This window comes from Rhinolophus hipposideros (genome assembly GCF_964194185.1).
Source record: "Rhinolophus hipposideros genome assembly, chromosome: 15".
Lineage (NCBI taxonomy): Eukaryota > Metazoa > Chordata > Mammalia > Chiroptera > Rhinolophidae > Rhinolophus > Rhinolophus hipposideros.
In genome coordinates, this window is record NC_138061.1 from 21,071,113 (window position 1) to 21,098,493 (window position 27,381).

The window sequence follows — 27,381 nt, forward strand, 5'->3', positions numbered from 1 at the left end:
GACTCGCCCCAGTTTATTCCAGTGGCCAGATCTCATCTCTCCCGTTCACCCTGCAATTCTCCTGTGCCCTCTGGAGCTCCTGGGGGTGTCAGTGGGCAGGTTTCCGCGGCGGACCCTGGGCCCGGCCTCTAACTCGAACAGTCCTCCTTAAGGAGCTTCCGCGGCCGAGAGTAGAGGCGGGTGTTTTGTTCTTATAAGGAGGAAAAGTTTCAGTGACATCCAGGAAATGAGTAACTCCGACGCTCTTTAGAGCCCGGCTGATGGAGGCCAGAAGGCGGGAGCCTGCCTGGGTATCGCCGCCCCCGACCCTCTAATTGCCCCCGTACGCTGCACCTCCTCCGCTGCCAAACTGTGGGCCCAGGCCCTGGGGACCCGCGAGTGCAGCCTGGGCCCACGCGGTCCTCCCCACAACGGGGAGCGGGAACGAAGGCTACAAGTAAGTTTGGGTCGGCAGCCGCGAGGCTCTGCGTCCTCCTCGTGGGTCAGAAAAGGGGCGATGGAGACGGGTGACGAGGCGGAGCTGCGCCCCGGGTGGCGTCTTGGGGTGGGGGCGCCTGCTTGGCCCCCCACACTGGGACCGACTGGAGACCCGGGTACGGCATTCGTGCCGAGGCGGGGCCCCCGCATTGTGGTCTGGGGTTCGTGCTTCCTACTGCGCCGCGCGAGGTCCCGCGCTCCACTCTCCGCTCCAGCCCCAGCCGCGGGCAGCTCCTCCTCCTGGCGCCCGGAGCAGGATCACGTCTTTGTTCCTACTGCCCCGACGATCCTTACTTTTGACCATCTGAGCAGAGTGCTAGGGCAAAAAGACAGCCCCCCTCCCCCCCACCCCCCGACCCCCGCCGCCGGTTCTTCAGCCTCTCCTTTCCCGCCTTTCTTCCCCTCCTGGAAGGAGGCAGCAGGAGTGGAACTGGCTTATTCTGTTTAAGGTAGTGAAGCTAGGAGGTTGCTGGGGCGGGATAAAGACCCCACCGCTTCCTCTTTCGGAACTGTTAGTGGAGGAGACCCCACGCTGTGCAGAACTTTCCCTAGGGGCTGCAAATAGTCTCTGCCACCTGACCCTTAACTCATCTCAATCCCTTCCCAGTGCCTCCGCCTTTCTAACTGCGGGCTGAAGTGACTCAGAAGCCCCACCACCGGGCTTCCCATCTAGAATGCTCCTTCTCAAAAAAAAAAAAAAAAAAAAATGCTCCTGCCCAGGAAGGGAAAATGTTTTACTGAACCTCTTAGGAACCTCACTTTGCCTTTTGCCCCTCCGCCTAATGGGAGACGCTGTCCCCCATCCTCCACCCCCTTCAAAAGTAGAAGAGCAGCAGATACTGACAGATCCTGGCCCCTGGTCTTTTGGATCTAAATCGGTTTCGGAGTTGTATTCTGTTTTCTTGTTCCTCTTTTGGATTTGACCCAGGGCCCTTCCCTTTTACTAACCAGTTCTACCTTGGAGAGGCTGAGGCTGCCAGGTAAAGCTAATCTGTGCTCTGTGCAGTCACAGGCCCAGGTTAGCTGGGAAACTTACAAGGCACACCTAGGTAGAATTGCTGCCATCCACCTCTTTATTGACATTTGTGTGCTTTTGAGTCTTCCTTCCAACCTACCTGTATGAGTGGCTTCCATTGTTTGCGAATTCCGTGTCTGCTGCTGCTCCAGGCCTTTCTGCCCTCCTGTTTCCCACTTGTGGGTAATCATGAAGTGGTTATACCAATGCTGCTCTCCCTGGGTGGATTGAAAGGCTTTTGTTCAAGTGCCATCGTCTAACTCCGTAGTTGTCAAAGATGCAGCAATTTCAAGCTTTTGGGGGCAAGGATCTGAACTTTTTAACCTGACGCCATCATCCCAGAACCTGTCACCTTACCAGGAATAGTCTCTTGACTCTTCTCCCATGAGGGAAACAAAGAAGAAGGGTATGTGGGTGACCTTTGCATCTGAGGGCACGTTTAGGGAGGAACTTCTGGATAGAGGATTCTGGCAAAATTGCCCACCAGAGAAGGTATTGTCTGGGAGGAACCTGATTTTGTATTTTTCCCTCTTGGATCCTTTGGGGTCAAGAAAGAGAAAGAATATGGGGGAGTCTGTCTGATGGAGAACGTACACATCTGGACAGGAGGCAGTGATGAGCACCTCAGGCATGGAGCCCAGGAACAGTAGAGCTGGGCTGCGGGAGGCCAGGAGCACCGTTCTCAATGCCTCTTCTTGTGAGGGACACCACTGCCAAATGGGGATGTGTCCAAGGAGAGGGGGGGGATGGGATGGAGGGCCTAGAAAGTGAGCTGGTGAGGGCGCTGGCACTATTTCCTCTAAGGATGAGACTCCTCCGGCCTCAGGGCTGTGGCCTTTAGGAATCTCAAGCATTGTCAGGAGAAAAGAAGACTTGCTCTGTCCCGCCTCAGAGACTCACTAGTGAGAAGCTGGGAGATTGAGGTTACTCAAAAGGAAGAAAGAACTTGTCAACAACCAGAGATAATGTGCTGCCTCGTCACTCAGCTGAGACAGGTGGCCATCAGCAATTACAAAAAAGAGGGTCCCTTCGGAGTGTAAGATTCTGGGACTCTATGTGTTTGGGTCTGAGAGTCCCCCAGTGGGCATGAGCTGATAGAGCAGCCTGTGGGGCTTTTGAGGGAGACCTTAACCAAGTGTCCTCAGTGAGGGCAAGTGCTCAAAGTGAGCTGAGAAGCAGGACCTTCTGTATAGCTGAGACCAGTCCATCTGAATCCCCGTCTAATCCAGTCTTGATGGGAAAGAGGACATCGCCGTGAGAATGCCAAAAGCTGATGAGAATAACCTCCAGGGCTGCTACTAGCCTGTTTCATCCTTTGCGTGAATTAAAATAAGGTGTCCCTCTAAAGAAGAAAATGGCAACTTGGTGCCATTTAGAAAAAGGAGTCTCATGTGGGTGGACACAGCCAAGGCACGTAGCTGGACAAACAGAGTGTGTGAGCTGGATCCATCCTCAACACCCCCCAGCCGGGTGTTTTTGAGCAGTACACCACCTGTACAACCATACACAGCAGCCCTGAGAAGCAACAATTATTGAGAACCTAACATGTGCCAGGCTTTTTTTTTAAACTACTTTGCCTGTGTTAACTCATTTAATCTTCATGGTAGCGCTATGACGTAGGTATTGTTATCCCCGTTTTATAGATGAGGACACTAAGGCACGATGTAGTAAAGTGCTCAGGAGCCTGGAAGTTGAGTCCCAATCGCTGAACATTCCCAGAGCAAGAAGCAGGTTAAGCTTAAAAAGCAAGTTTGCTTGGGAGCCCTCAAGGGAAAGAGGGAAAAGCAGTTGCCTTTTTCTTTCTTTGTCAAAGGAAGAAAGACCTGCTCCCAGCTCAGGAAAGATGGAAAACCCATCTGGCAGCAGAAAGGCATGGAAAGAAAGGCAGGCCCCACGACGAAGGCTGATGGGAGGCCTGGCCCAAGCATCAGATGACTTTCCTTCTCCGTAGCTGGGCGGTGTGAGGTGGCAAATCCAGTTTGGGACCTGGCATGAGGGTGATGAGTAAGTGCCACCTGGGTGTGGTGCAGAGGGAAAGACCACAGCTACACAGGGCCCCTGATCTACGTACGTAGAAATCTCCCCCAGGAATGGGACAAAGTGGGGAGTGTCTGAACATGCTGTCCTGATACTTCCCCCCCACCCTCCAAATGGCCCATCCTGTCCAAGTCCCGTTCACCTGCAAACACCCTTCCTAAGCTCATTCAGGAAGCCTTTCCCAAAACTCTTACTTCGCAGCTCCATCTTTATGATTACTTATTTTCCACCAAGAAACCTGGTCCCTAATCTGAATAGCTGCTTGGGGAAGTGGCAGGGCCAGGACTGGCCGCTTACTACAACCCCTGTGTGAACGTGGAGCAGTCCTAAGGCAGTGCTGGCTTTGGCCGCCTCAGCCACCTGGCCTGCCCAGCTAGCCTCTTTGGATTTAAAGGGCTTTCCCTGGTCTCTGTCCAGGCCCCCTCATGGCCTATCTTCATTCAGTAAGCTGCAGTCTCCAGGTGTTCCAGAGCCAGTGACATGTGACCCATGTGGGCTTTACAGGAGGGCAGACTTGGGTTGAATACTGGCTCTACTGCTCTGTAGTTGGGTGTTCTCTGTATTTGGGTTAAGTGCCTTGACTCTTCCAAGCCTCAGTTTTGTCATCAGTAAAATGGCAATAACCCTTCATAGCGCCTGTGTGGAAAATTCTGGGCACAGTGACTGGCACAGACCAGCAGTCTGGCTAGTATGAGCTCTTAAAGACCATAGAGGGCAATTGAGAATCTACATTCTTTGCCAGATTGGGACCCTAGCTTCCCCTTGAGTGCCACTGCTCCCTCCTCTGAGGTCTGGGCAAAGGGCAAGGTCGCAGGGACCCAGACTGTTCCAGATGGTGAGAAGGAGCTCATCAGTGCCCTTGCCTGTGGTTTTTGAGAGCTGAGGACAAAGCTACTCATTCTGACCTATCAGCTGACTCTGGGAGAGGGAAAGTCGGGTTTGCGGCGTGGCCTGTCACGTGCATCCAGCGGGGAGAGAAGTGTGAGAAGGGTTTCTGGGATACGAAGGGGGTCATTTGGGAGTGCCCAAGAGGTCCATAGGATCCTCCTCACCAGTTGGGGCCTGTGATGTTTTCCCTCAGAAAGCACATCCCCCTCTGTTGATATGGCCCACCCCATGACATCAGCAGAATAGAAGCACCTTGCCGGTGACATCACTGTTGCCCAAGGCAACACCTCCACCTTAAGGTAGACAGGGAAGAACAAGAACCAGCCCAACTGTAAGACACAGGTTGAAGGGAGGGAGCACAGAAGAGGTAACATCCATAGGTGTGTTTCTCAGAGGATGGGCAAGGGGAAGAGGGAACCAGTTGGGGGGGGTGTCTTCTGGCCTTGGGTTTGGCCCAAGGGAGTAGAGCACAGTGCTGATAGCTCAGTCTTGTTTTGTTCTCTGTACTGCGACTAGGATGGGAGTAAAGAGCATGACTCCTTACAGCAGCTTCTGGCAGCTTCCATGGCTCTGAGCCTCCCTTCTACAGCCTGAATCTGAAGGGAGAGAGGAAAAGTAGGCTGGAGCAGGGATGAGGAAATCAGAAATGTGGCTTCCCTCTTCATTACCCTCACCCCCAAAAAAAGCAAGAAACAAGAATGCCCGTGTCCTTACTCCTTTGGGGGATGACTAAGAGAGAAGCTTCATTCACTGACTGTGAGTATTTATTGTGCACCTGAGATAGGCCAGGTGCTATGCTAGGGATTCAGGGGCAACATGGAGCTTTGTGATCGAATGCACACAGCGGAGGAATGTCTGGAATCCATTGCCCCAGGAGTCATTGCCAGCTGGAAAATAGAAGAAAGGTCTCACTGGTGACCTCTCACCCAGCTCTAGCATTCCCTGTGGGATTCCCGATGGTTCACAGTGGTTCAGTGAAACCTGTGAAATCTTCCTCCCCAGTCGTTCATGCAGGAATTCGGAGGTGTCTGAGACATACCTGAGACTTTGGGAGTGGTATTAGAGAGGATAGCTGCAGGTGTCTTCTGTGTCCTGCCAAAGGCAAAGCCTGGCGTCAGCCCTGTTTATAAGGCTGAACTCACTTGGCAATTCTGATGCTCTTAACTTGGTGACCTGTGGCTTCAGCTGTGTCTCGTAAGGTGATGTGTTCTATTCTCCTTAAGATAGAAATTCCTAAGCAAGGACTGTCCAATGCCAACACAAGTGAAAAGAACTCCTTGCCCTGAAGAAAGGTGAAAAGTAGATGACACGGTAGCTTTCCCTCTTAAAGAGGGTTCAAAACAGGAATCTCCTTGTCTTTCAACTTGAAGGTGTTTGATTAAAGTTTTTGCTTTGTGCAACTGGCCATAACTTCAGACAGTCTAACATACATGTAGCTTCCCTGACATCCAACCAGCATATCAGTGGCAAAAGTAATTGCCCTAATTTTTGTATGAATTAGCTTTTTCAAGGTTATAAATGAAAGTGAGAGTATCGTTGCCAGAAAATATTATTTGCAAATTGTGCTTCTATTTACAAATCTGGTCCTCAAATCAGTTGTCATGCCCTTTTGTTCATAAAACTAGAATAGCCTTTAAAAAAAAAATAATGGTTTCATTCATTGAGCACCTACCCTGAGCAAAGCCCCATCTTAGAGGCTTTGCATATATTTATTTCTCTTCCTCAAAACGGCCCAGTTTTACAGGTGAAGAAACAGGCTCAGAGAGGCCAAGCAACTTGCCCAGAGTTGCAGAGCTGAAAACAGCAGAGGCAGGACTCAAACCCAGATCTGTGCCTCCCAGAGCTTTAGACTCTTTCTGCCACTGCTGGCCTCTGCTGGACATCCTGGCCCAGTGAATGTGAGGGCAGCATACAGAATCCCACAAAATCTAAGTGTCAAAGGTGAGAAGATAACAGGCAGACCACCAACTCCAGGTTCCCTCCTGCTGTGACGTGCTCTGTGATACTAGCTGATGGAGCTCAGTTTCCCTGTCTGTTAAATGGGGACGGCAGCAGCCAGTATCAGATAATATTCAGAGCCCTTTGAGATCCTCAGATGCCATTCCCACAATTTTCAAATGACTCACTTACGCGTGAGGAACGCTACGCAGTGGGACACTTGCTGCGGAGGAGGAGGAGGGGCTCAGCTTTGAAGCTATCCTGGCTGCTCTGTCCTCCCTCCAGGTCATCCCTGGATGCAGGAGAGTCTCTCACCAGCCTGGATCAAACCAGAGGGAGGGCGCTGTCATAATTCTGGCCCTGCTTGTTGGTGCAAAATCACGTGCTCATAACAAACTGTTCTCCTGGGAGCATGTTTCAATAAATAGCCTTCTTAGTAGCAGACAGGGGACATGCCTGAAGTTCATGAAAGGGTCCTTTGTTTGCTGAGACTTTGTTCCAGAGTCGCAGGGGAGGCTGGACCACAGTGTGGCTGGGCTGGAGGGGAAGAGAGTGGGGGATTCCTGGCACCCCTGTCTGCTGCCCCAGAATGCCCCCAGGACATCCATGCCACTTCCTCCCTGTTGCCTCGCCCCAAAACACACTGCCCAATGTCAGAAGAGCCTTCACTCCCTTTCCTAATCCACTGCAGAGGAGGCTTCTTGGCCCTTTTGGCAGAAAAATCATCTCATCCCAGATCCCACCCCCAGAATCTCTTCATTGAGTCTAACTCCGTTTCATGCCCAAATTTAACCTAAATTGTCACCTCCCTTTCCCTAAACAGTACTGGGGAAGAAGCCCATAGGTGCATGTCTAATGTTTCACAGAAACCAGGTCAATGAGCAGCATCATGGGAAGACTGAAGACATGGAAGTCATACAATCCTGGGTTCGAATCCTGGCTCTGAGACACTGAGCGAGTGGCCTCACTTCTCTGTACCTTAGTTTCCTTATCTATAAAATGGGGATAGCACCTCCTTCAAAGGTTTAGACATAAAGCGTTTTGCATAATGCCTAAATCCCAGTAAGTGTGGTACATTTGTGGCTATTTACCAAACTCTCCCATGGGTAAGAGGGCCATGCGGCTTGTCAGGTTTTCTCCAGAAAGGGAGACTTGCTCATCACTCTGCCTAGGGTTGCTTCTCTGTTCCTTCTTTTACCTAAATTGCATCAAACCCTGAAATTCTCCATTTACCTTCCATTTCTGTAAGACATCTGAGCACGGAGGTGGGTGTCGGGGGAGAGGCAGCTGGGGTCAGATAAGCTGATGTCGGGGTTCATTCCTGGGCCATTTTCTTGGTAAATGGTGATGGTGAGTCAGCCTGCAGTTGGATGAACGCTGTCCAGACCTAAAGCAGCTGCGGTCTGTCTCTAAGGGCTGGTCTGTCTCTAAGGGCTGCGTCTGGAAGGGTTTTTGCGCATACTTCCCAAGGCACTTACTGCTTGGCGCTTTGCTTTTCTGACCACAGGGTGCCTCCCAGGAAAAAAGCTTAGAAGTTACTTCATCCAGGACTTGCTACTCTACTTCTATTTCAGATTCCTACTTCTGGGAGTAAAGGCAATAAGGTTCTTTCCTAGTCCTGACTCCATTCACTCATTCATTCCGAAAGTATTCATGGAGCGCCTGTACCTACACTGCTGGACATCAGAGACCAACACTGGCCTGTCCTTTGAGGAGCTCAGAAGGAGTGGGGGAGCTGTCAGTTGATGCTGCCCAACTGGAGGGCGGAGCTGAGCTTCCTAGGTGCCAAGCTGCCTGTTCTCCCTCTGTGGCAGCCCCTGGGGCCTTTAGAAGAGAACAAGGAGGTGGGGGAGACAACTTAGCCATGTCCCCACACTTCTGGCGTTGCTGCAGGGATGCTGGTCACCCCCTTCTTCCCAGAGGAGTCCTTAAGATGCACCCACCGGGATTTAACAAATCAAAAGGGAGAGCTGGCCTTATCACCAATACCAATGCCAGCGGCAGAGTCCTTTACAGGGCACTACTGTGTGACTTTCATGCCCTAAATTGGTACTATTGTCACAGCAAGTAGGAGAGCCAGGATTCAGACCCAGGCCTTCTGATTCCAGAGTGTGCCCCGTTGGCTGCTATAGCTAAATCTCTACCAAGTGTTAAGCTCTTCTGAGCTGAAGAGCTGTGGGCTGTATCTTTCTGTGTGGCCTTGGGGCAAGAATATGCCCTGGTGAACTTGGTGGTATCTGTGGCTGCTTGCTGCCCACCCCCCACCACTGTATACCTGTCACTGGTTCAAGGACCCCTACTATGTGCCAAGCGCTGCCTCCAGCAGAAGCCAGGGCAGAGCCTCCATCCCTGTGGCTGGAAAACGACGTGGTTGTAGTAGGTTGTTGTTTTGTGTAATTCACAGGGAGTGTGACTCTAGCGTCATAGGTGATTCTGGGGGTGATATTGCTAACTGTTCCTGGCCTTCTGGTCTAGGCCACCTGCTTTCCCAGGAGGAGGAGGACTGCTTTGTTCTGACTGGTGTGGCCCTGGTGTGGGAGGGTAGGCCCAGCTCTTGCTCAGCCCAGGTCCCAGCCAAAAGGCCGACCACAAGCTCTTAAGTTTTTTACAACTGGCTTGGCCTTCCCCTTGCCTTTGTGTCTCTTGCTGTTTTCCCGTTTATTAAGATGAAAGGGGTTTTAGATCTTTGCAGGCACAGAGCGTGAGTGTGTGTGTGTGTGTGTGTGTGTGTGTGTGTGTGTGCAGGAGGCCCATGCCGCTTCCTTTCCTCCCCACTCCTCTCTCCCTCTCCCTCTCTCCCCAGCCCAGCTGGGGCCCAGGCATTGTGTCAGGTACCGCCCAAGTCACAGGGGACCAGGGTGGGAGAAAGGCCTAGGAGTTCACTGTGTGGGGCCAGAATCTCTCCTAGCCAGGACATGACTAAGAGGTGGTGCGGTGGGGAGGGTGGGGAGGGGAACTGGCTTTTCTGTGGCCATGGAAAAACCCTGGGGAACCGTCATCTCCATGCTGAGAAGCCAGGTTGTCTTTCTGAGCTGGTCTCTCTTTGTTTCCATCCAGGGGTAATAAGGAAGGTGACTGCTTGACACCAGCAGTCTGTTTAATTCCATCCATCCCCAGCTTGTCTGTGAGAGGGGGCAGCGGGTGTCCAAGGGAGGGCTTTGTGTCTTTGTTGTCATTTGTATTTATCCTCAGATTCCTGCTACACCCCTTCAAGCCAGTATGTTTGCTGTTGTCTGGACCCTGCTTTCTGTCACGCAGCCTGCCCTCCCTGCCCCACAGTGAAGTGTGCTGGCCCCGAGCATTGACTGCTCTGCTTGAGGCTGGGGGTGCAGAGAACACAGGGTGGAGGGAGAGACAGGGGACAAGTTTGGGGTGCCCTGGCATGGCTACCTGAGGTGGGTGTTATTGTTCCCTCCTCCAACGTGCAGGCGCACTTGTGGGTGAGATGGGGCCCACAGACAGAGGGAAATTGTGAGAAATACAAGCTGAAGCCAAGCCAACGTCTGACAGCAATGAGGGCTGCTTCACCACGGGAAATGGTTAGCACGGTGTTCTATTGTTAGCACGCCCATGTGATTTCAGGTCTAGAAATCTGAGGAGGGAATTCCAGGGGTTAAGGGAAGCCCCTCAGTGCACTCTCTCTGCAGGAAATGCATCCTTCCTAGGAATGGAGGGCGCTGAAGCGGGCCTCCTATTGAGAGTGGGTGTGTCCAGCACTCAAGGTGAGCACGCTGGTGGGTCCCCAGGATGGCAGGTCCCCAGGATGGCGTGTCCTTAGTGCTATGCAGGCAGCCTTGCATTTGGCCTCTGCCAGGCACTCTGGGGGATGGCAGCACAAACAAGCCCTGCCTGGCCCTGCCCAACGAAGGCAGTGGGCTGAGACCAGAACTCAGCCACTCACTGATGAAAGGGTTTTCTCCAGAAAGGGAGACTTGGGGTCACTGGGAAAATGGTGGGGGTCCGGAGCTGCAGACCTGGCATGGGTCCAGCTGCTCTGCTCTCTTCCTACTTGTGTGGCCTTGAGCTCCTGCCTGGCAAATGGGGCTGCTGCCCAGGTGAGAGAACTAACTCAGGATGAGTCCCCATCTACACAAGGCGCCAGGCACTTGCCTGCACTCAGAGGGGCTTCACAAATATTCCCTCTCGCTCCCCTTGTCGTCTCCCTTTCAAGAAAGAAAGATTTGTCTCGGAGATGGGGGTGGGGAGGGGTCCGGAAGGCTCTTGGAAGCTGCTTCTGAGATGGGCTTGCGGTGAGGACTGTAGGAAGGGTTTCGGCTGCAGACGGGAGGCGTGGACACAGTGCGGGGGACGGTGGGGAAGTGTAGGGGGTGGTCAGAGACCATTATTTGGATAATCTGAAGTGGCAGGGGCAGGCCCGAAGAGAACCGAGGCAGGCTGGGGCCAGGCCATCAATGTCAGGCTTAAAACTCGGTCCTATGTGGCACGGAAACAGGAACCCTCTGAAGTGAAGACAAGAGATCGCCAACGCCAGGGAGGCTCCCTCGGCTGGCTCAGAGGGACTGACTCCAAAGGGCCATGCAGGCCGGGCTGGGGAGCCCCGTCAGAGTGAAATCCCCAGGCTTTGGTGCAGAGCAGACACTAACGCAGAGGTGGCTGGGAGAGTGGAGGTGCCGAGCAGGACTGGGAAGGCCACTTGGGGGGCCTGGATGGGGAAAGTGCATTGTCCTTGAGATGCGTGAGTCTCCTGGGGCTGCCGTAACGAAATACCACAAAATGGGTGTCTTAAAACACAGATGTTTTCCCTCAGAGTTCTGGAGGCCAAAGGTCTGCAATCAAGGCACCTGCAGGGCCACACTCCCTTCAGTACTCCAAGGAAGACTCCCTCCTTGCCTCGTCCAGCTTCTGGTGGCTCCAGGCCTTCCTGGGCTGTGGCACAATCACTCCCACCTCTGCCTCCATCTTCCATCGCCTTCTCCTCTTGGTCCGTTTTCTCTTTTTCTGTCTCTTTATAAGGACACTTATCACTGGATTCAGGGCCCAGCCAGGTAATCCAGAATGATCTCAGCTCAAGATCCTTGATTTAATTACACTTATAAAGACCCTTCTTCCAAAGTCACGTTCACAAGGTCTGGGCATTAGCACGTAGATTTATCTCTTTGAAGACCACCATTCAACCAACTACAGTGACTCTTGGATTTGAGGTGACCTGAGGAGAAAGGGGGATGTGGGCCCAGACTCAGGGCTGGCAGGGAGCCCCTCCCTTCCTTGTCTCTGTGACCTGCCGACGTCCTTGTCATCCCTTGGCCTATTCCCCCTCCACGACCCAGCCCAGTCAGTCTGTTTGTCTGTCTATCCCAAGATGCTGTGATTTTCCATGATGTCCTGTGGGTCAGGGCGTCTGCTGTGAGAAGTCAGGCAGCCATGTCCTTCCTGGGAGATTGATGGCTTCCCTGCCTTCTATGTCCTCTGGAACAGGAAGGATGTGGGCTCTCCCACCCACGTCGGCAGAGTCCAGGCCACTGTCCTTCCTGTGCCTGAATTGGCTGGCCACATGACCTCAGTCCAGAGGATGGGATTGGTATCCTGGTAACTTTTTGGAAACGCTTGCCTCTTCTCAGAGTGGGCCTTGAGGAAACTTAATGCTTTGGCAGGTATGACCAAGCACCCTCTGTGAATCTGGCCAGTGTGGCCAGAGGCTGTCACAGCAGAGCTCACCTTGTGAGAAGGCTGCTCCCCTCGCAGTGGATACTTTCCCACAGGCTCATCACTAGGTCCAACCTCAACTGGGCATAGGGACGGGGGTCTCTTCTCTCCGCTTTTATTCTGTCCTGCTCCCGTACCCTCACTAGGGCCCAGTCGTGACCCCTGGGTCCTCCTGAGCCTCGGTCCCTCCTCAGTCTGTCTGTGATCTTCCCTGGGTTAGGAAGGGGCAGTGGAACTCTAGGGACCATAGACCTTAGTCTGTAATACCGAGTGCTCCCAGTGCATACCCATTAAGCTATAGGGTCTCTTTCTCTTTTCTTCAGGTCCCTGGGGAGGCCATGGGGAAAGCATTTGTATAAGCCCTGAGCAACAGGTCTGGCTTCTGGTTAGCCCTCATAAATGCTCGTTGTGATTATTCTGAGGATGGCTTCTGGGACCAACTGGGAGACATTGGAAGGAACTCAGTGACCAGTAGGGTGGCAGGTCCGAGGAAGTTGAGCCTAGTTGGACAGACTAAGGGCCTGCCCAGTGGGAGAGATGGAAGGTGGTGGGGAGAGTGGGGGGCACAGGGCGTTGGGGAGAAGATTTGCAAAGATGCTGAGGAGGTACTAGGGGCCCAGAACTGCATCCTTTCTACCCACTTTCTCAATTTTTTTTTTGTTGGGCCTCTTCCTTCCTCTTTCCTTACTTCCTTTTTTGGCCTGCTCCTGATATCTGCCAGGACCCCACCCCCACCCCCAATGCTGCTCAGCCCCCATCTCGCCCCCTACAGTTCCCCTCCCACATCTCTATTTGGGGTACAAGTGAAAAGAGATGTCAGCCAGAGATGCCCCCGTGGTGGCTCTCTGGCCTTGCTCTTGGGACGTGGGCCAGCTCTGCAAGGCTCCCTGTTCTGGAAGAGCGGGAGTCAGTCATGTTGAGCAGCAGTGTGTTCAGAGGTGCTCTTATCAAACCATCTGTGCTGAGTCTGTCCATCCTCTGGTTCTGAGTTAAGCGAAGAGGAAGGCACTTGTGGAGACATGTCACTCCCACAGCCAACCATCACCTCCCAAATTCATAATAACTCAACTCCCACTGACATTGGGCACCTGCAGTGTGCCCCACACTGAGCCTGGTACCCTGGCTGTGGACCTTGCTAGAATTGTAGGTAGGAAGGCAGGGACCAACTGGTAGGTGAACTGACAAAGGTAAAGAGCAGGAAGGTGACTTGACATGATGGAGTTCAGAAAAGAGCGGGGCAGGCCTGCACTGAGGGGCAGGCTCCCTGGAGGAGGCGCCCCCGAGCTGGCCTCGAAGGATAGTGCTACTGGACTCAGTGGGGAGACTGGTCTTACCCCAGTATGGGCCATGGGCTCTGCTAGAGAGAAGCGTGGAATCAGGCATGAGGCAGATAGGCCAGGCCACGGGAGGAGAGCTTCCCCAGGGCTTCAGACAGACTGCTCTTGGGGCCCGGACTCCAAACCAGGATTCAGGGTCAAGCTTGTGCTCTGTATTCAACCGATCCTTTCTCACCGTCCTTTGTCTCCACGGCCTGGGAAGCTTGGGGGACAGCTGATCTGGATGATTTTGGTGGTCACCACTGGCAATGGTGCCAAGGATGTGCCACTGGGCAGTAGGGGGTGGCAGGACTCACTCATCCCCTATGGGAATGTTGGGAAAGAAGAGAGGAACAGAGTCAGTGCAGACAGGGAATCTTAGAAGCCACCCCGAACTCCCTGACCATCAATCTCTTCATAAGATAGGGATGTTGCAACTAACTAACTGATGTTCTGAAAATTAAATAACAAAACACATGCAGAGTACTTAGCTTCCTAAATGTGGGCTGTTAATGAAAATATGACTTTCACTACTCCTTTCCTGTCTATGCGGGAATCCCTGTGAGGTCCACAGGGTGATGGCCAGCCTGCCTGGACCACCTCTACCTGCATTACACCCCACCTCCCAGTCAAATGCATCTCCTCTTTAGGCCTCGGTTTCATCATCTGTAAAATTGGCATAGGTTAGTATAACTCTAAATTCTGACACTCTTAAATTTGTGGCTTTATTGCTCCCAAATAACTGTGTACCTCCTTAGCTGGGACTGCAAACTTTCAGCACAGACCAGGCAGGCACACAGAAGGGATTCAGCCCAAACTTATGGAGAGCTTGGGTTGCCTTGGCCCCTTCTTTCTGGGAGGACCCAGAACCTAAGTAGTGAGGAAGGGACCCCTTGGGGCAAAAAGTGCCCTCCTTTGCCATCAGCCCGCCTCTTATTCCATTCTATGGAAAAAGGAAGCACATCAGCTGCTGCTGTGGGCTCAGAGGATGGTGCAATGACCCTGCTGCTTTTGCTGTTGTAATTAGCAGAACTAATTACCTCTGACGGGCTGGGCGTGGGGCAAAGCCTTGGGGAACTCCAGGACCTGGATTGTGGGGATACTGAGGAGCCCCACCCTCCTCCTTGGAGGCCTGCCGCTTTGGGCAGGGGTGAATTCTGACTTGAGAGGGCATTAAAACCACTAGCGGGCTCAGGAACACACAGATGCTGGGCTGCAGCCCTGGAATTTCTGATCAGCAGGTCTGAGAGTACACCCGAAAATTTGCATTTCTAACAAGTTCCCAGGTGAATCTGGGGCTGCTGTGCTGGGAACCACATTGGAGAGCCACTGTCCCAGGGACTGCTGGGCTGCTGAGGAAGGGGTCTTAGGCACCCCTGCTGCTGAGGCTACAGTCAGCCTTGGGTGGGGGAAGGCGGGGGATGGGGTAGAAGGCGTATTGATGATCATGTCATGGGGTTGGACACTGGCTTCCACTGCTCCGGTTTGTTACAGAAATTGTCTGGAAGGAGGTAGGGAGGTGGCGATGGAGCCGGGGTTGCTCACGCATAGCTCCCCAGGAGGTGGGCACAGGAACAGTCTATAGAGCAGGAATGAAACTCTCTCCCTCAATCTGTTTGTAGCCTGTTGCTCACACACAGTTTATGCCCCACAGCTCATTCTGTCCTGTGACGTACTTGGTGGCTGGCTGCTTCCCCACGTGGGTTGTAGTGCTTTTACTGCTGAGGATCATGCCACGCTCATGGTTGTGGGCCCCCCAGCACCCAGCATGTTCCCTGAGAGCAGAAGGTGCTCTGTACCCATACTAGCACTGTGGAAAGAACTTGGGCTTTGCCGGTAGAGGCAGACAGAGTAAGTTAAATCTTGACCCAACTGTGCCTTTTCCAGTTGTGTGGCTAGAAAATAACCTTGTCTCTTGGGCTTTGATGAACTCATCTGTGAAATAGGGCTAACCCACCACTTAGAAGGTTACAAGGGTCACTGTGTACAGTGCCCAGCACACCTACTGAGGCTGATGAATGGAAGTGTGTCACTGTTAGACAATTCATAGTGGCATGCACTGGTTAGGCTTGGTGGAGGTGCTGTAGGGCTCGGAGGATACACAGGAAGGAGGGGCCATCTTGGATTTCTCCCGTAGGATCTGGCCAGGCTCAGAGTAAGGGTCTGAGTAAATCATCAATGGTTCTGGCCGACCACCTGCAGTCCTCCGCCCCAGCCCCTGCTACCCCGTGACCCTGGCGCTTTGCCAGGCTAAGTTTAGCTGTGACCTGCATGGGCTGCCATGCTCTGTGGGCAGGGGCGGGGGTGGAGAGGAACTCAGCAGGTTTCCTGCTGACTTCCTGACAAGCAGATAGATACAACCCTCAGAGTGACCCAGGTTTATTTTCAAAACCCAACCCACCAGCTGGATATTTCTGACTACATGTGGGGGGCAGCCTCATAGAGGTGAGAGCTTTGGGCCAAGGTGGAGATAGAATCCTTGAAATTGGAGGGGGGGGGGGGGGGCTTTGGGAATAAGTGAGTGTGTGTGTGTGTGTGTGTGTGTGTGGTTTTGTGAGAGGCTCCAGGCTACCTGTCCTGTCCCCATGGTCTCCAGAAGTCTTCACTGCCCAGATTCTCTCCCTTCGTTCTGCTGACCCTGGGCCCCCAGGGCAGTGTTCCCTGTAAGTTGGTTTGGGGAGGGGAGGTAGCAGAGACTTCAAACTCAGCCTCATCTAGTGGGCACGAAGCAGCCACAGCCCAGCCTGTTCCCCATCCCGTAGGTGGCGTAGGCAGAGCCAGCCTGTGCAGAGGTAAATAAGGGGCAAAATGACTGCCGGGATCCCTCCCTCCCTGGGAGGGAGTTGATGTTTTAAATAAGGAGTGAGTCAGAGGGAACTCCACCTCCAAGAGGATCCAGGGCTCAGAAGGCTTCTCCCCTTTGCTGGGGGGCAGGGTGGACAGAATGGTGTGCCAATCAACAGCAGTACTGGGGAGCATAGGTGCTTTCAAAGCACTTTGGAGCGTGTGGTCCTCCACGCCCCAGGGACTTAGGTAGGGCTGCTGTGCTTGGCAGGTGAAAACAGGCCACTGGAGGCCTAGGGGAAGAAGCTGGTATTGTGAGGTGCTACTCTTTGCCAGGCACTGTGCTAAGCCCCTTAGATGGATTATCTCACTTATTAACCCAATCTCCCTATGAAACAGGCCTGTTCTTAGCTCCATTTCAGAGGTAAGGCAGTGGAGCCCCAGACACGCCAAGTGACTCACCCAAGACCTCTCAGCAAGGAGCAGAGGTTGAAGCCCAGGCCTGCCTGCAGCCCAGGCTCCTTCCACTATTTCCATCAGGCTCCTGTTGAGTCTTGTGTGTAACTCTACTCTACTCAGTGTTACTGTGGGCTGCCTGCACGCCTGCATCCTGCCAGAGTTCCTTGTAGGGTCATCTGTATGGCCCACTGCATCTGGAACCCCTGCAGGCAGGTTCATCTGCTATTCCCATCCCATCACAGTCATCCTTTTATAAGAAAACTTGCTCAGAGGCAAGCATTTTGCTAAGTGTTTTATATGCGTTCTCTCATCAAGCTTTACAATAGAGGTATTATCCCATTTTATAGATGAGGAAACTGAGGTTCTGAGAAGTTGAGTGATTTGTCTAAGGTCACATACGTAGTGGGGACACATGCTGGGTGCTAACACAGCCAGTCTGTCTCCTCCAGAGTCCATCCTATTACCCTCTCATACACGGAGTCATCCCTCCAGTTGGTCTGGAGTTTTGAACTTTGCTGCTCCAGTACTAGGAGGCCTTTATAGCCCTTCATCCTCCCGCAGGTATGAGGATGGACTCAGGGAGCCCTGTGGAAGCCGTCGGGTAGAGAGGAGGACTTCCCAGCTGTAGGGCTTGGCTGTGGCACCACTCCCCAGTTCGTGGCATCCTATCTTGAGTTGGCATGGAAACTAACATCCGGAGTTGAGAGTTGCCAAGGGCTATTACTGTGACTTGTTAGGGCCCGCTGTGCCTAAAGGTGGCTGCCTATGGTACAGAGGCTCTAAAGCGCCTCAAACCCCCAGATTATCTCCTAACTGGCTGCTGCCTGAAATTCTGCTATTAGTACTCCTTCATCTTAAAACTCTGATCCACGTTAATCAGCCAGCCTCATGGCTGGGGCTTGGACCACCCTAGCAAAACTTGCCATTGATGTTTCTCTAATATAGAAGCCAGGGCTGACCTGTTTCTGCAGTTACCTAACAAGCTGCTCCTTGTCTTGGGGAAGAAAACCTGGCTAGCTGCCCCCGTACTTTTTTATCACCCAATCCCCTTCCAGTCTGACTTACTCCACTTTCTCCTGTCATCACTTCCTCAAGTGGAAACAGGTAAGTACTTTTCAGAGTTCACCGCTGAGGCCTGACCGTGTCTGCACACTGAATTCTGCTCCTGCTGGACCTTCCTCCCCACCAACCCGTTTGGTACCTGCTGACACATACAGCTGTGTATAGGCTGGAGTTACATCTAGGCAGCAGGTTTTGCCCACGTAGAGGAACTCAGGTCATCTACAATGTGGCACTGCCAGGTAGAACCTGCAAAGGTGCCCTTACCTGGTGACAAATACCTGCTTGTTGACACCATTAGGGTAAGAACCACAGCAGGTGGTCTTCAGGGTGTCAATTCAAGATCAGGGAATGGGCTCAGGCAAAAGGAAGAAGCTCCTATTAGCATGTGTTGGCATGGGGGGCCTCTATATTCTCTTTGTTGTCCAACAACTGATTTCTTTTGGCCATTTGCTCTTCTGGCTGAAGTCTCTGGCAGGAAGGGAGCAGGGCACGGGTGGAAAAGGCCCACTGTTGCTTCCTTAAGGCTCCTGCCAGAGAGAAGAGAGGATATAATGTAAGGCTTACACTGTAAGACAAAGCTTCTCAGGCTTTAATATGGATGGTGTTAAAATGCAGATTCTAGTTCAATAGGTCTGTGGTGGGGTGACATTCTGCATGTGTAGATAGTGCAGCTGCTCAGTCTGAATAGCAGTGATTGTAAGGGGTTAGTCCTTCCCCCCAAAGTCACTGGATACCTGAAAATCCATTTATCCTGGAGGAATGGAGTGTCTCCTTTCACAAGTAAGAAGTTGGATCCAAGTTCAGGTGACTGGTGAGAGGAAAGCCAATGACTCAGTCACTCTGGTTGTCTCCAAGATTGTCCTAGGGGAAGACCCAGGAGAAGGGCAGATCAGTGTCTGAATTTGGGGTGGGTCTTCCAGATCAGGTTTACAGTGAAGGAAGATAAGGGCTCAAAACTGCCTCAGAAACAGTTGCTGTTCAAGGAAACCATGCCATGTGTCGTTCACTGTGCTGGGTAGGCAGTTTGCATGGATCACCGCATCCATCAGTATGATGACCCTGTGGGTACTATGGCTTTCCTCTTGTACAGTAAGGAAACTGGGGCTCAGAGAGGTGAGTTAACATGTCTAACAGCTAATCAGTGATGGCTGGCTTTGGAACCCAGCCCTCTTATTCCTAACCACTAGGCTTTACTGCATTGAGAAAAGATATATTCGCCAGGAAGCATTCACTGGGAGGAGAAGGGGATGCCTTAATTCGGGACTATTTTGGTTTCAAGTGATGGAAAAACAAATTGACTTCATCACAAGGGGAAATTTATTGATTTGAATGAGTCCAGAAGTCATAGCTTCAGGACTCCAAGGGGTCTACTTTCCTATTTGTTGGCATCTTTCTCAGGCACACCCTTGGCTTTGAGGTAGCTGGAGAGCCAACAACACATGGAATCCTATTCCCGTTGGTCCCAACAAATCCTACCTCTGTCTGCCATTGGCCCAAATGGAGTTACATGCTCATTCCAGAACCAATCATTGTGGTCAGTGGGGAAGGGGGAGCGGAACTAGTCTTGTCCTAGGTTATATGCTCACCCCTGGAGTTGGGAGTGGGTTTATTCTCACCCAAGCCATAAGGACTGGGAGTAGGAAAGGGTTGGTTCCCAGGGAAAGTGGGGTGCTTGCTACCAGAAAGAGGAACGTCTGGGCAGACAGAAACAGAGGTCCGCCACAGTGGGTGTTCAGCCAGGATTGCTGGTGTGGGACGCTGGGGTTCTTGTTCCCCAGGCTAGTCTTGAAGCACATGAGGAGATGGTGGGTTGGTTGCAGGGAGAATAGTAAGACATTCATCAGCTCTGCAGGCTAGGGGTTGGTGGGAAGGTCCAGGGAAGATGTGATGTTGAAGGAAGCTTGGTGTGACTGTCGGTTTCTCTCTGTTCCCAGGAGAGCTCCAGCCATGGCACTGGGGCTCTTCCGGGTGTGTCTGGTGGTGGTGACAGCCATCATCAACCACCCACTGCTGTTCCCACGGGAGAACGCCACGGTCCCCGAGAACGAGGAGGAGATCATCCGCAAGATGCAGGCGCACCAGGAGAAGCTGCAGCTGGAGCAACTCCGCCTGGAAGCGGAAGTGGCACAGCTGGCGGCCGAGAAGGAGGCCCTGGAGCGGGTGGCAGAGGAGGGCCAGCAGCAGAATGAGAGCCGCACAGCCTGGGACCTGTGGAGCACTCTCTGCATGATCCTCTTCCTGGTGATTGAGGTGTGGCGGCAGGACCACCAGGACGGGCCATCGCCCGAGTGCCTGGGCGGTGACGAGGACGAGCTGCCGGGCCTGGCGGGCTCCCCGCTCCGAGGCCTCACCCTGCCCGACAAGGCCACGCTGGAGCACTTTTATGAGCGCTGCATCCGGGGGGCTACAGCCGACGCGGCCCGCAGCCGTGAGTTCGTGGAGGGCTTCGTGGATGACTTGTTGGAAGCCCTGAGGAGCCTCTGCAGCCGGGACACGGACATGGAGGTGGAGGACTTCATTGGCGTGGGCAGCATGTACGAGAACTGGCAGGTGGACAAGCCACTGCTGTGCCACCTCTATGTGCCCTTCATACCTCCCGAGCCCTACCGCTTCCACCCAGAGCTCTGGTGCTCCGGCCGCTCAGTGCCCTTGCATCGCCAGGGCTATGGCCAGATCAAGGTGGTCCGGGCTGACGAGGAGACGCTGGGCTGTATCTGCGGCAAGACCAAACTCGGGGAAGACATGCTGTGTCTCCTCCACGGCAAGAACAACCTGCTGCGGCCCGGCAGCGAGGTGGAAGACCCATTGTGTGCGAAAGGCTCCCCATACCTGAACACAATGCAGGTCATGAAGTGGTTCCAGACAGCCCTCACCAGAGCCTGGCACCGCATCGCCCACAAGTATGAGTTCGAGCTGGCCTTTGGCCAGCTGGACACCCCAGGGTCCCTCAAGATCAAGTTCCGCTCGGGGAAGTTCATGCCCTTCAACTTGATTCCTGTGATTCAGTGTGATGACTTGGACCTGTATTTTGTCTCCCACCTTCCCAGGGAGCCCTCTGGGGGGACCCCGGTGTCCAGCACTGACTGGCTCCTGTCCTTCGCTGTCTACGAGCGACACTTCCTCAGGACCACATCAAAGGCACTGCCCGAGGGTGCCTGCCACCTCAGCTGCTTGCAGATTGCTTCCTTCTTGCTCTCCAAGCAGAGCCGCCTGACTGGCCCCAGTGGGCTGAGCAATTACCACCTGAAGACGGCCCTGCTGCACCTCCTGCTCGCCCGGCGGGCAGTGGACTGGAAGGCCGGGCTCCTTGAAGCTCGTCTGCATGAGCTGCTCTCCTTCCTGGAGAAGAGCCTGCTCGAGAAGAAGCTCCATCACTTTTTCATCGGCAATCGCAAGGTTCCTGAGACCATGGGACTCCCTGAGGCTGTGCGAAGGGCCGAGCCTCTCAACCTCTTCCGGCCCTTCGTCCTGCAGCGAAGCCTCTACCGGAAGACAGTGGACTCCTTCTATGAGATGCTCAAGAATGCCCCAGCGCTCATTAGCGAGTACTCCCTACATATCCCCACAGACCATGCCAGCCTGCCCCAAAAAGCTGTTGTCTCGTAGAGCAGCCAGGACCTCGAGGGCCAAGACACAGGGCATCCAACCTGTGTACACCCCTGGGGGCATCTGCAGGCCTTCTCCTAGGAAGATAGCAGGCTTTGTTGGGAGCCCTGGCACAGCCTGCCAGGAAAGCCAGGCCCTATCACGTGGAGGAAACAGAATATCAAGCCGGGAGCCGGTTTGCTTTCATGCTGTTGGGGCCTGCTGGTGAAGCTATTATCTGGGTTTGGGGACTGACCCTTTGCAGCTTGCTTTGGGATCATCACGAACGGCCAAGATGATGATGGAACACTCTGTAGACACTGAGTTAGAGAGAACGCAACAACAATTTGGGTGTAATGCTTTTTACATCCTAGGTCCAGTCTTTACTTGAATATCAACAGGAATGCGGATCGGCAGGAATGCTGACAGGGATCCATGTTAAGACCCTCACCTCTATTTCCAGTGACACTTGACCCCAGGCGTCTGCAACCAAAGCAGTAATAGGGACAGGTGTGGGAATTCGCAACCTTCCATCCACAGCCTGTACAACAAGGGTCCCACTGTGGCTGCCATTTTTTATATTATTTGGAGAAAAGATCTAGTAGAGATTCAAGGCCCCAAGTGGCTAGTCTCTGTTGCATAGAGGTGGGTACTTAGGGCAGAGAAGTTTAAGTTGACCACTGTTTCAGCTGCACATGTCATTCAAGGTGCATACCCTTCTCCCTGCCCCTCCCCCAGCACATCACTGTGGGTGCCACATACCATGCCAGGTCCAAGCTCAGTGGCCCCTCACCCCTCTCTATTCTCTCCACAGCTGATCTCTCTGACCATTAGTGAGGTACAGGAGGGCAGACGCTAAAGGCCGAAGCTGATAAAGAGAGGCACAGGGTGGGGTGAAGGACAGCCTGGCATCCAGGGTGCTGGGGGTTTGGCTTGCAATCTGGCCTCTGATACCCAGTTCAGAGGAAGTTGCAGAGCTGAGAGGTGAGGGATGCCGTAGCCGAATCCTCAAGGTACCAATCCTAGAGCCGGGCAGGCCTGGCAACAAGAGCTGCCGTGGAAACCCAGCTCCCATCTGCAGGCCCCCAAACCCCCTCAGCTGTTCACTCCAGCAGGGCTCCCTCACTGCACAGAACCCCTTTCTGGGTGGTTCTTGCTGGTTGCACGGATGACCAAGACCCAGAGAGCCTGACAGATTCAGCTGACTGGAAACACAGGAACAGCACTGCGGGCACAGCCCCAGGCTTCAGAGGCCACCTTGGCGCTACTGGGAGCTGTGGTGACTTGCAAGCACCAGAGCCTGCAGTTGGAGCTGGCCTCTGTCTCCGAGCGTGGTTTAGAAGGGTTGGGAAACCATTCCCCCACTTGTGGCTTCACTGGTCCTTTGGGATTTCTTTTTTTGGCATTGCCTCAGTAACCCTTGAGAGGGTCAGAGCAGCAGCAAGAATGAATGTGCCTTCCCCAGCACCTGGGTTCGTCTTTCAGGGTGTAAGCTGGCCATGCCTCCAAGACAGTATACCCAATTCCATGGAGGTGTCAGGCTCACCACGAACTGAAGAAAAGATCCTGTCCCTACCCCTGGAGTGCTGTCAGCTAGCCTCAGTGCTTAAGAAGATGGACAGTTTTCCCAGCAGGCTCTATTCAGGGTGGGAGGCTTAGCTGTGATGGGGCACTGACGTCTGTAGAAAGCCTGCCGTGTGAGCTGGACGTAGACGGAACAGCACTGGGGTCTCCCCTTTCTCACCCCCGAGTCTGCTAGGATGCATTTCCAAAATTGGGGTGAATTTTCTTATTTATTATCGCCTCTTCATCCTATCCCCTCTTCATCCTATCTCATTGTGCTTAGAAGAGATCCCAGCAACCAAGAACCAGCCTCCAGAAGCCAAGACCAAGCCTGACTCTCCTTCAGCTTCCCCTTTGCTTCCAGAAGAAAATTCATTGAAAAAAATACCTTCTGGCTTCTTGTTTATACAGGGGCCAGAACTCAGTGGGAAAATGGAGATATTTTATGCATCCAAACTGCTTATGGAGCAGAAAGTAGCAGGGCTCTTGGTGTTTCATGCTGCCTTATTTATATTAAAGGAAGAATTCTTGCAAGGAGTAGTAACTGGTCACGTGCTTGTTTTTAACTTCAGGAAATCCGTGAGGTTCCTGAGGGAGGTAAATTTCCTATTGACGAGCAGAAACTTTCACTCCTTTTTATCTTTATGCTTTCAGGAAACTTTTTAAAAATAGCAAAACAGAACATTTCTAGCCCATCTTTGAGGCAGCCTGGAGAGTTCCAGAAAGGTCCTCTGAAAGCCGGCTCTAGGGTGGAGTCCAGCACCTTGTTTGATAGAGTTTGGTGTGTGCCAAAAAATGTGGGAGCTGGAAGTAATGTGAAGCTTTTGGTTTTCTAGAAAAGCGCCTGTCTTTTAAATGGAAGCGTTTTAATCCTTCAGGGCACTTAGGCCTTTCCCCTATGGACAACCCAGCCATCTTTCTCCGAGGTACCTCTTTTCCTTCCCAAGGTCGCGTGGCTTTTACCCAGCATCTGCTCACTTGCTGTGCAGAACGTCCTAGGACTGCATTGTGCTGAGCCTCTTGACAAGGCTGAAATGAGTAGTGTGGCCCAAGGCCAAGACGTTGTTAGGTTGGGAAGGGTCTTGCATCCTCAAAAGCCCCAGCCCCTTTCTGCCTTGCTAAAGCACAGCCCGGGTTGAGAACCTGGGGCCGGCACTTTGGTTCATAATCAAGGGTGTCATCAGAATTACCTGGAGAGCTTGATCAAATGCCCACACCCCACGTTGAACCTACATGGCACCCAGGTAAGGCTCTGCTTCTAAACTAAAGCTCCCTCAGTGACTGATGCCATCCCTAGTTGATTATGGCTTTACACGCCCTTTCAAAATGGCAAGGTAAAGAAAACTCAAGTGGACTGCTTTCCTGAGAGAGCTGTTGGCAGACAGACCTACATAAAGCCCACAATCCTGCTTGGGATCACCCAAGTGGCATCAGCTACACCACAGCTTCCCACGAGTGCACCCACACTCACAGGGACAGGAGGAGCAAGGAGAAGATGGGGGAGGCCAAAGCTGGTGAGCACCTCTTTCTAGCAGGCCATTAACAGTCCCCAAGCATTTACTGGGAGCTTCACCTGCGCAAGGCATTGTGGGGGGAAAAAAAACTAGGACCAAACTTGTGCCCTGGGAGGGACAGAGTACGGTGGCCTCCCAAGTACTCACCTATGAAAATCATTACAAGAAAGATGGAAATGCACTACTGGTGTGGTCAAAGGAGAAGCTATGTTAGGGCGTGCTCTAGGTGTGGCCCCGCACTAACCATGGGTATCACCTGGGGGGTTTCTGGGCCCTCCCGCAGACTTCAGTGGAATCTCTAGGAGTCCCACAGGAATCTATTTTGACAAGTTTGCCAGGTGATACTGAGAGCCCGAGAATCACTGATAAACCTGTGTGGATTAGGGCAGGGCCTGATAGGGCGCTGCCTGATAGAGATTCTGCAAGATAAGCAGGGGTGACCAGGAAAAGCACTCCAGCCAGAACCATGAAGTGAGGGTGGGAAAGCGTAACAGATGTAGGCAACATTTAAGTAACACCTATTGTGTGCCAGGCACCTTTCTACGTGCCTTTACATATATTAAGGCATTTAATTCCTATGTCAACCCTATGATGTGGGTGGTGGTGTTATCCTCCCATTTTCCACATGAGGCATCTAAGAGTTAAGTGACTTGTCCAAGGTCACACGGTGTTAAGTATCAAAGTCAGGATTTGAATGCAGGCAGTGCTGGAATATATGCTGATACATACTGAGAAATCAAAGCAAATGAGTTTGAAACTTGTGTGGGGCTGACCACGGGAAGCCTTGAACGCTAAGCGAAGGTACATTTGAATGTCATACATTAAGTTATTTCATAATAAAATTTGGACTTAATACAGTGGCGAGCTACTGGCAATTTTTGAGTGAGACAGTAACTTGATTCCCCCAAAACTACTTAGTCCTGGACTGTGTGATCACTATGTAAGTTGCCGTGGGGGTTATGGCTGGCTTCAGGTGGGGCTGGTGGCAACTGTGGCAATAGGCAGTGACTATCCCAGAAGTCCTAACTTCAGTCATTCTGAAGGCTGTGATTCAGAACATTCTCACGCTCCCTCCCATCTCCATCTCATGGGACAGAGCTGGAAGGTTGTTTGGTTTGGCCAGCAGATGGGGAGCAGAGAGCCAAGAACCACAGAGTGAAGGAAATGAGTGCCTTCAGCTCCTTCAACTCACCTCGTCCCCGCCCACTTTCCCCTCCTTGGCCTTGACCCACTCTACCACCCAGGAGGGGCATCTTTTAGTTAACTTTTCTCATCACCATCCAAAGATAGCTTGTTTTTCTAACTAGATTTTTTAAAAATAAAAACAATACAGTCATGATAAAAAAACAATCCAACCACTGACAGAAAAACAAAGTGACATAAAAGCTCCCACCCCTGACTTCTCGGTCCATTCCCCAGCAATAACCAATGTGAAGTTTCTTGTATATACTTCAAAATTTTTTCTATGCGTGTATCACGTGTGTGGTTCTTATTTACATAAATTGCATCACACCATCTAACTTCTCTTGGGTTATCTTTTCTGAACATTTATTTGGCTGTACCATATTCTTTAAGATAGCTGCTTACTATCTATCTCACTATGTATGGATATACCCTAACTTATCCAATCTCCTCCACTGAGAAATACTTGGTGTCTACGTTTTTTGCTATTATAAACAACACCGCGGTGGCCATCTCTGTGCATAAAGCCTGCTTTCAAGTGGTCTTCCCTCTCCTGGTAATCGCTGTATTCTGTACTCACCAACTTGCCATCTCTAGTCTTCACCAAGTATCTCACCAGAAAAATAAACTATTGCGTGGGATTTATTCAGTCACCATGACTCCAGAGTGAGGAAAAGGTATTTTTAACCAAGCACAGCTTGTGTTCCACCCTGGGTCACAGAAGTACAAGAGTAGGGCCCTGTCCCCAAGAAACAGGGTCTAGGATGAAGACGAGACCAATGACCAAAAAATCAGCCCGAGCACAATGAAGGGTGGTGAGCAACTGAAAGTGAAATGATATGGCTCTGAGACTCGCATGGCACGTGCAGAATGGAAGAGCAGCCAATCAGCTTTGGGTTTGAGCTGTGACTCCCTCATACACAGGAAAATGTGAAAAACCTCCCCAAACAAAATCAGATCCACACAATTGTCATTCTGTCCCCAAATGCTTGTGTTCCGGTCATCCGAGTCCAGGCCTGGCTTATTTCCTCCTGCACAATGTGGGGCCCCTGCTTTATAGGTGAGACCGGCATTTCCCATCTCTCTGATGTCCCTCAAAGCCCCACGAAGAAGCCAGGAAACAAAACCGTCAACCATAAATTATCTCCCAACAAGAAAGAACCACATAACCTCAGAAATGTTCCAAGGTAATTCTTTTTCTTGACGGGAAAAGGTAGGTCTTAAAAGTGCAAGGCGAGATTTGCAGAGCAGCGGGGGGATAGGACGATGGGAAGAATCTGATCCCATCTATTTCTGTAAAACCCTACATTAGTGATATTTTAAGGTTCTCCTAGGGTAACTACTTAAAATAGAAATAGAAAGCAAAGACCCGTTTTCTACCACTTCTCACAAGCCACCCTTGGGCCAGAGATGATTCACCCAGCCCCCATGGCCTCATTGCGCACCTACTTCTTCAGAGTGGACTGAGCTGCATTAAACCAAAAGTCTCTCGGGACAGAGGTCGGACCCCCAAAGGCTAACAGACTCTGGAGTCTGTCCAAAGTCATGTCTAGTGGTGAATCAGCCGCCCAGGAGTCAAACCTGCAGGTCAGCCCCAAGATCTAGCGAAGGACACGAGTCCGCCCGTATTTTCTCCCCACTCCACAAATCAGGGCCAACAGAGACCACAGCAGAAGCCTTAAGTAGAACCAGAAGCAGGGCCAGGAGGGTTGGTGGTGTTCGTTCCTCTTAATAGTCACAGTTCTGTCTGGAACGATTCCTAAGGAGCCCTCGCCACACATTGGTTTCCTCCTTGCAGCTCAGCAAGTCTCAAAATTGCTATGAGCCTTGGTTTTGCCTCAGTTTCTTTTCCTATAAAATGGGAATGCTGTCCACCTCATAGAGCCATTGAGAAGAC

At 52.2% G+C, this 27,381-nt stretch overlaps 1 protein-coding gene across 1 annotated transcript; it reads left to right on the top strand.

Annotated features, from left to right (window-relative positions):
• On the top strand, nucleotides 1–25,610 carry ITPRIP (inositol 1,4,5-trisphosphate receptor interacting protein). The gene is made up of 2 exons (XM_081073579.1): nucleotides 1–436; nucleotides 19,575–25,610. The coding sequence occupies exon 2, from the start codon at nucleotides 19,588–19,590 to the stop codon at nucleotides 21,244–21,246; it is 1,659 nt and encodes a 552-aa protein (XP_080929705.1). The 5' UTR covers nucleotides 1–436; nucleotides 19,575–19,587; the 3' UTR covers nucleotides 21,247–25,610.
• The last annotated feature ends 1,771 nt before the right edge of the window (nucleotides 25,611–27,381 follow it).

Coding starts and splice junctions, on each gene's coding strand:
- ITPRIP (XM_081073579.1), top strand. CDS start 19,588: ATGGCACTGGGGCTCTTCCGGGTGTGTCTGGTGGTGGTGACAGCCATC.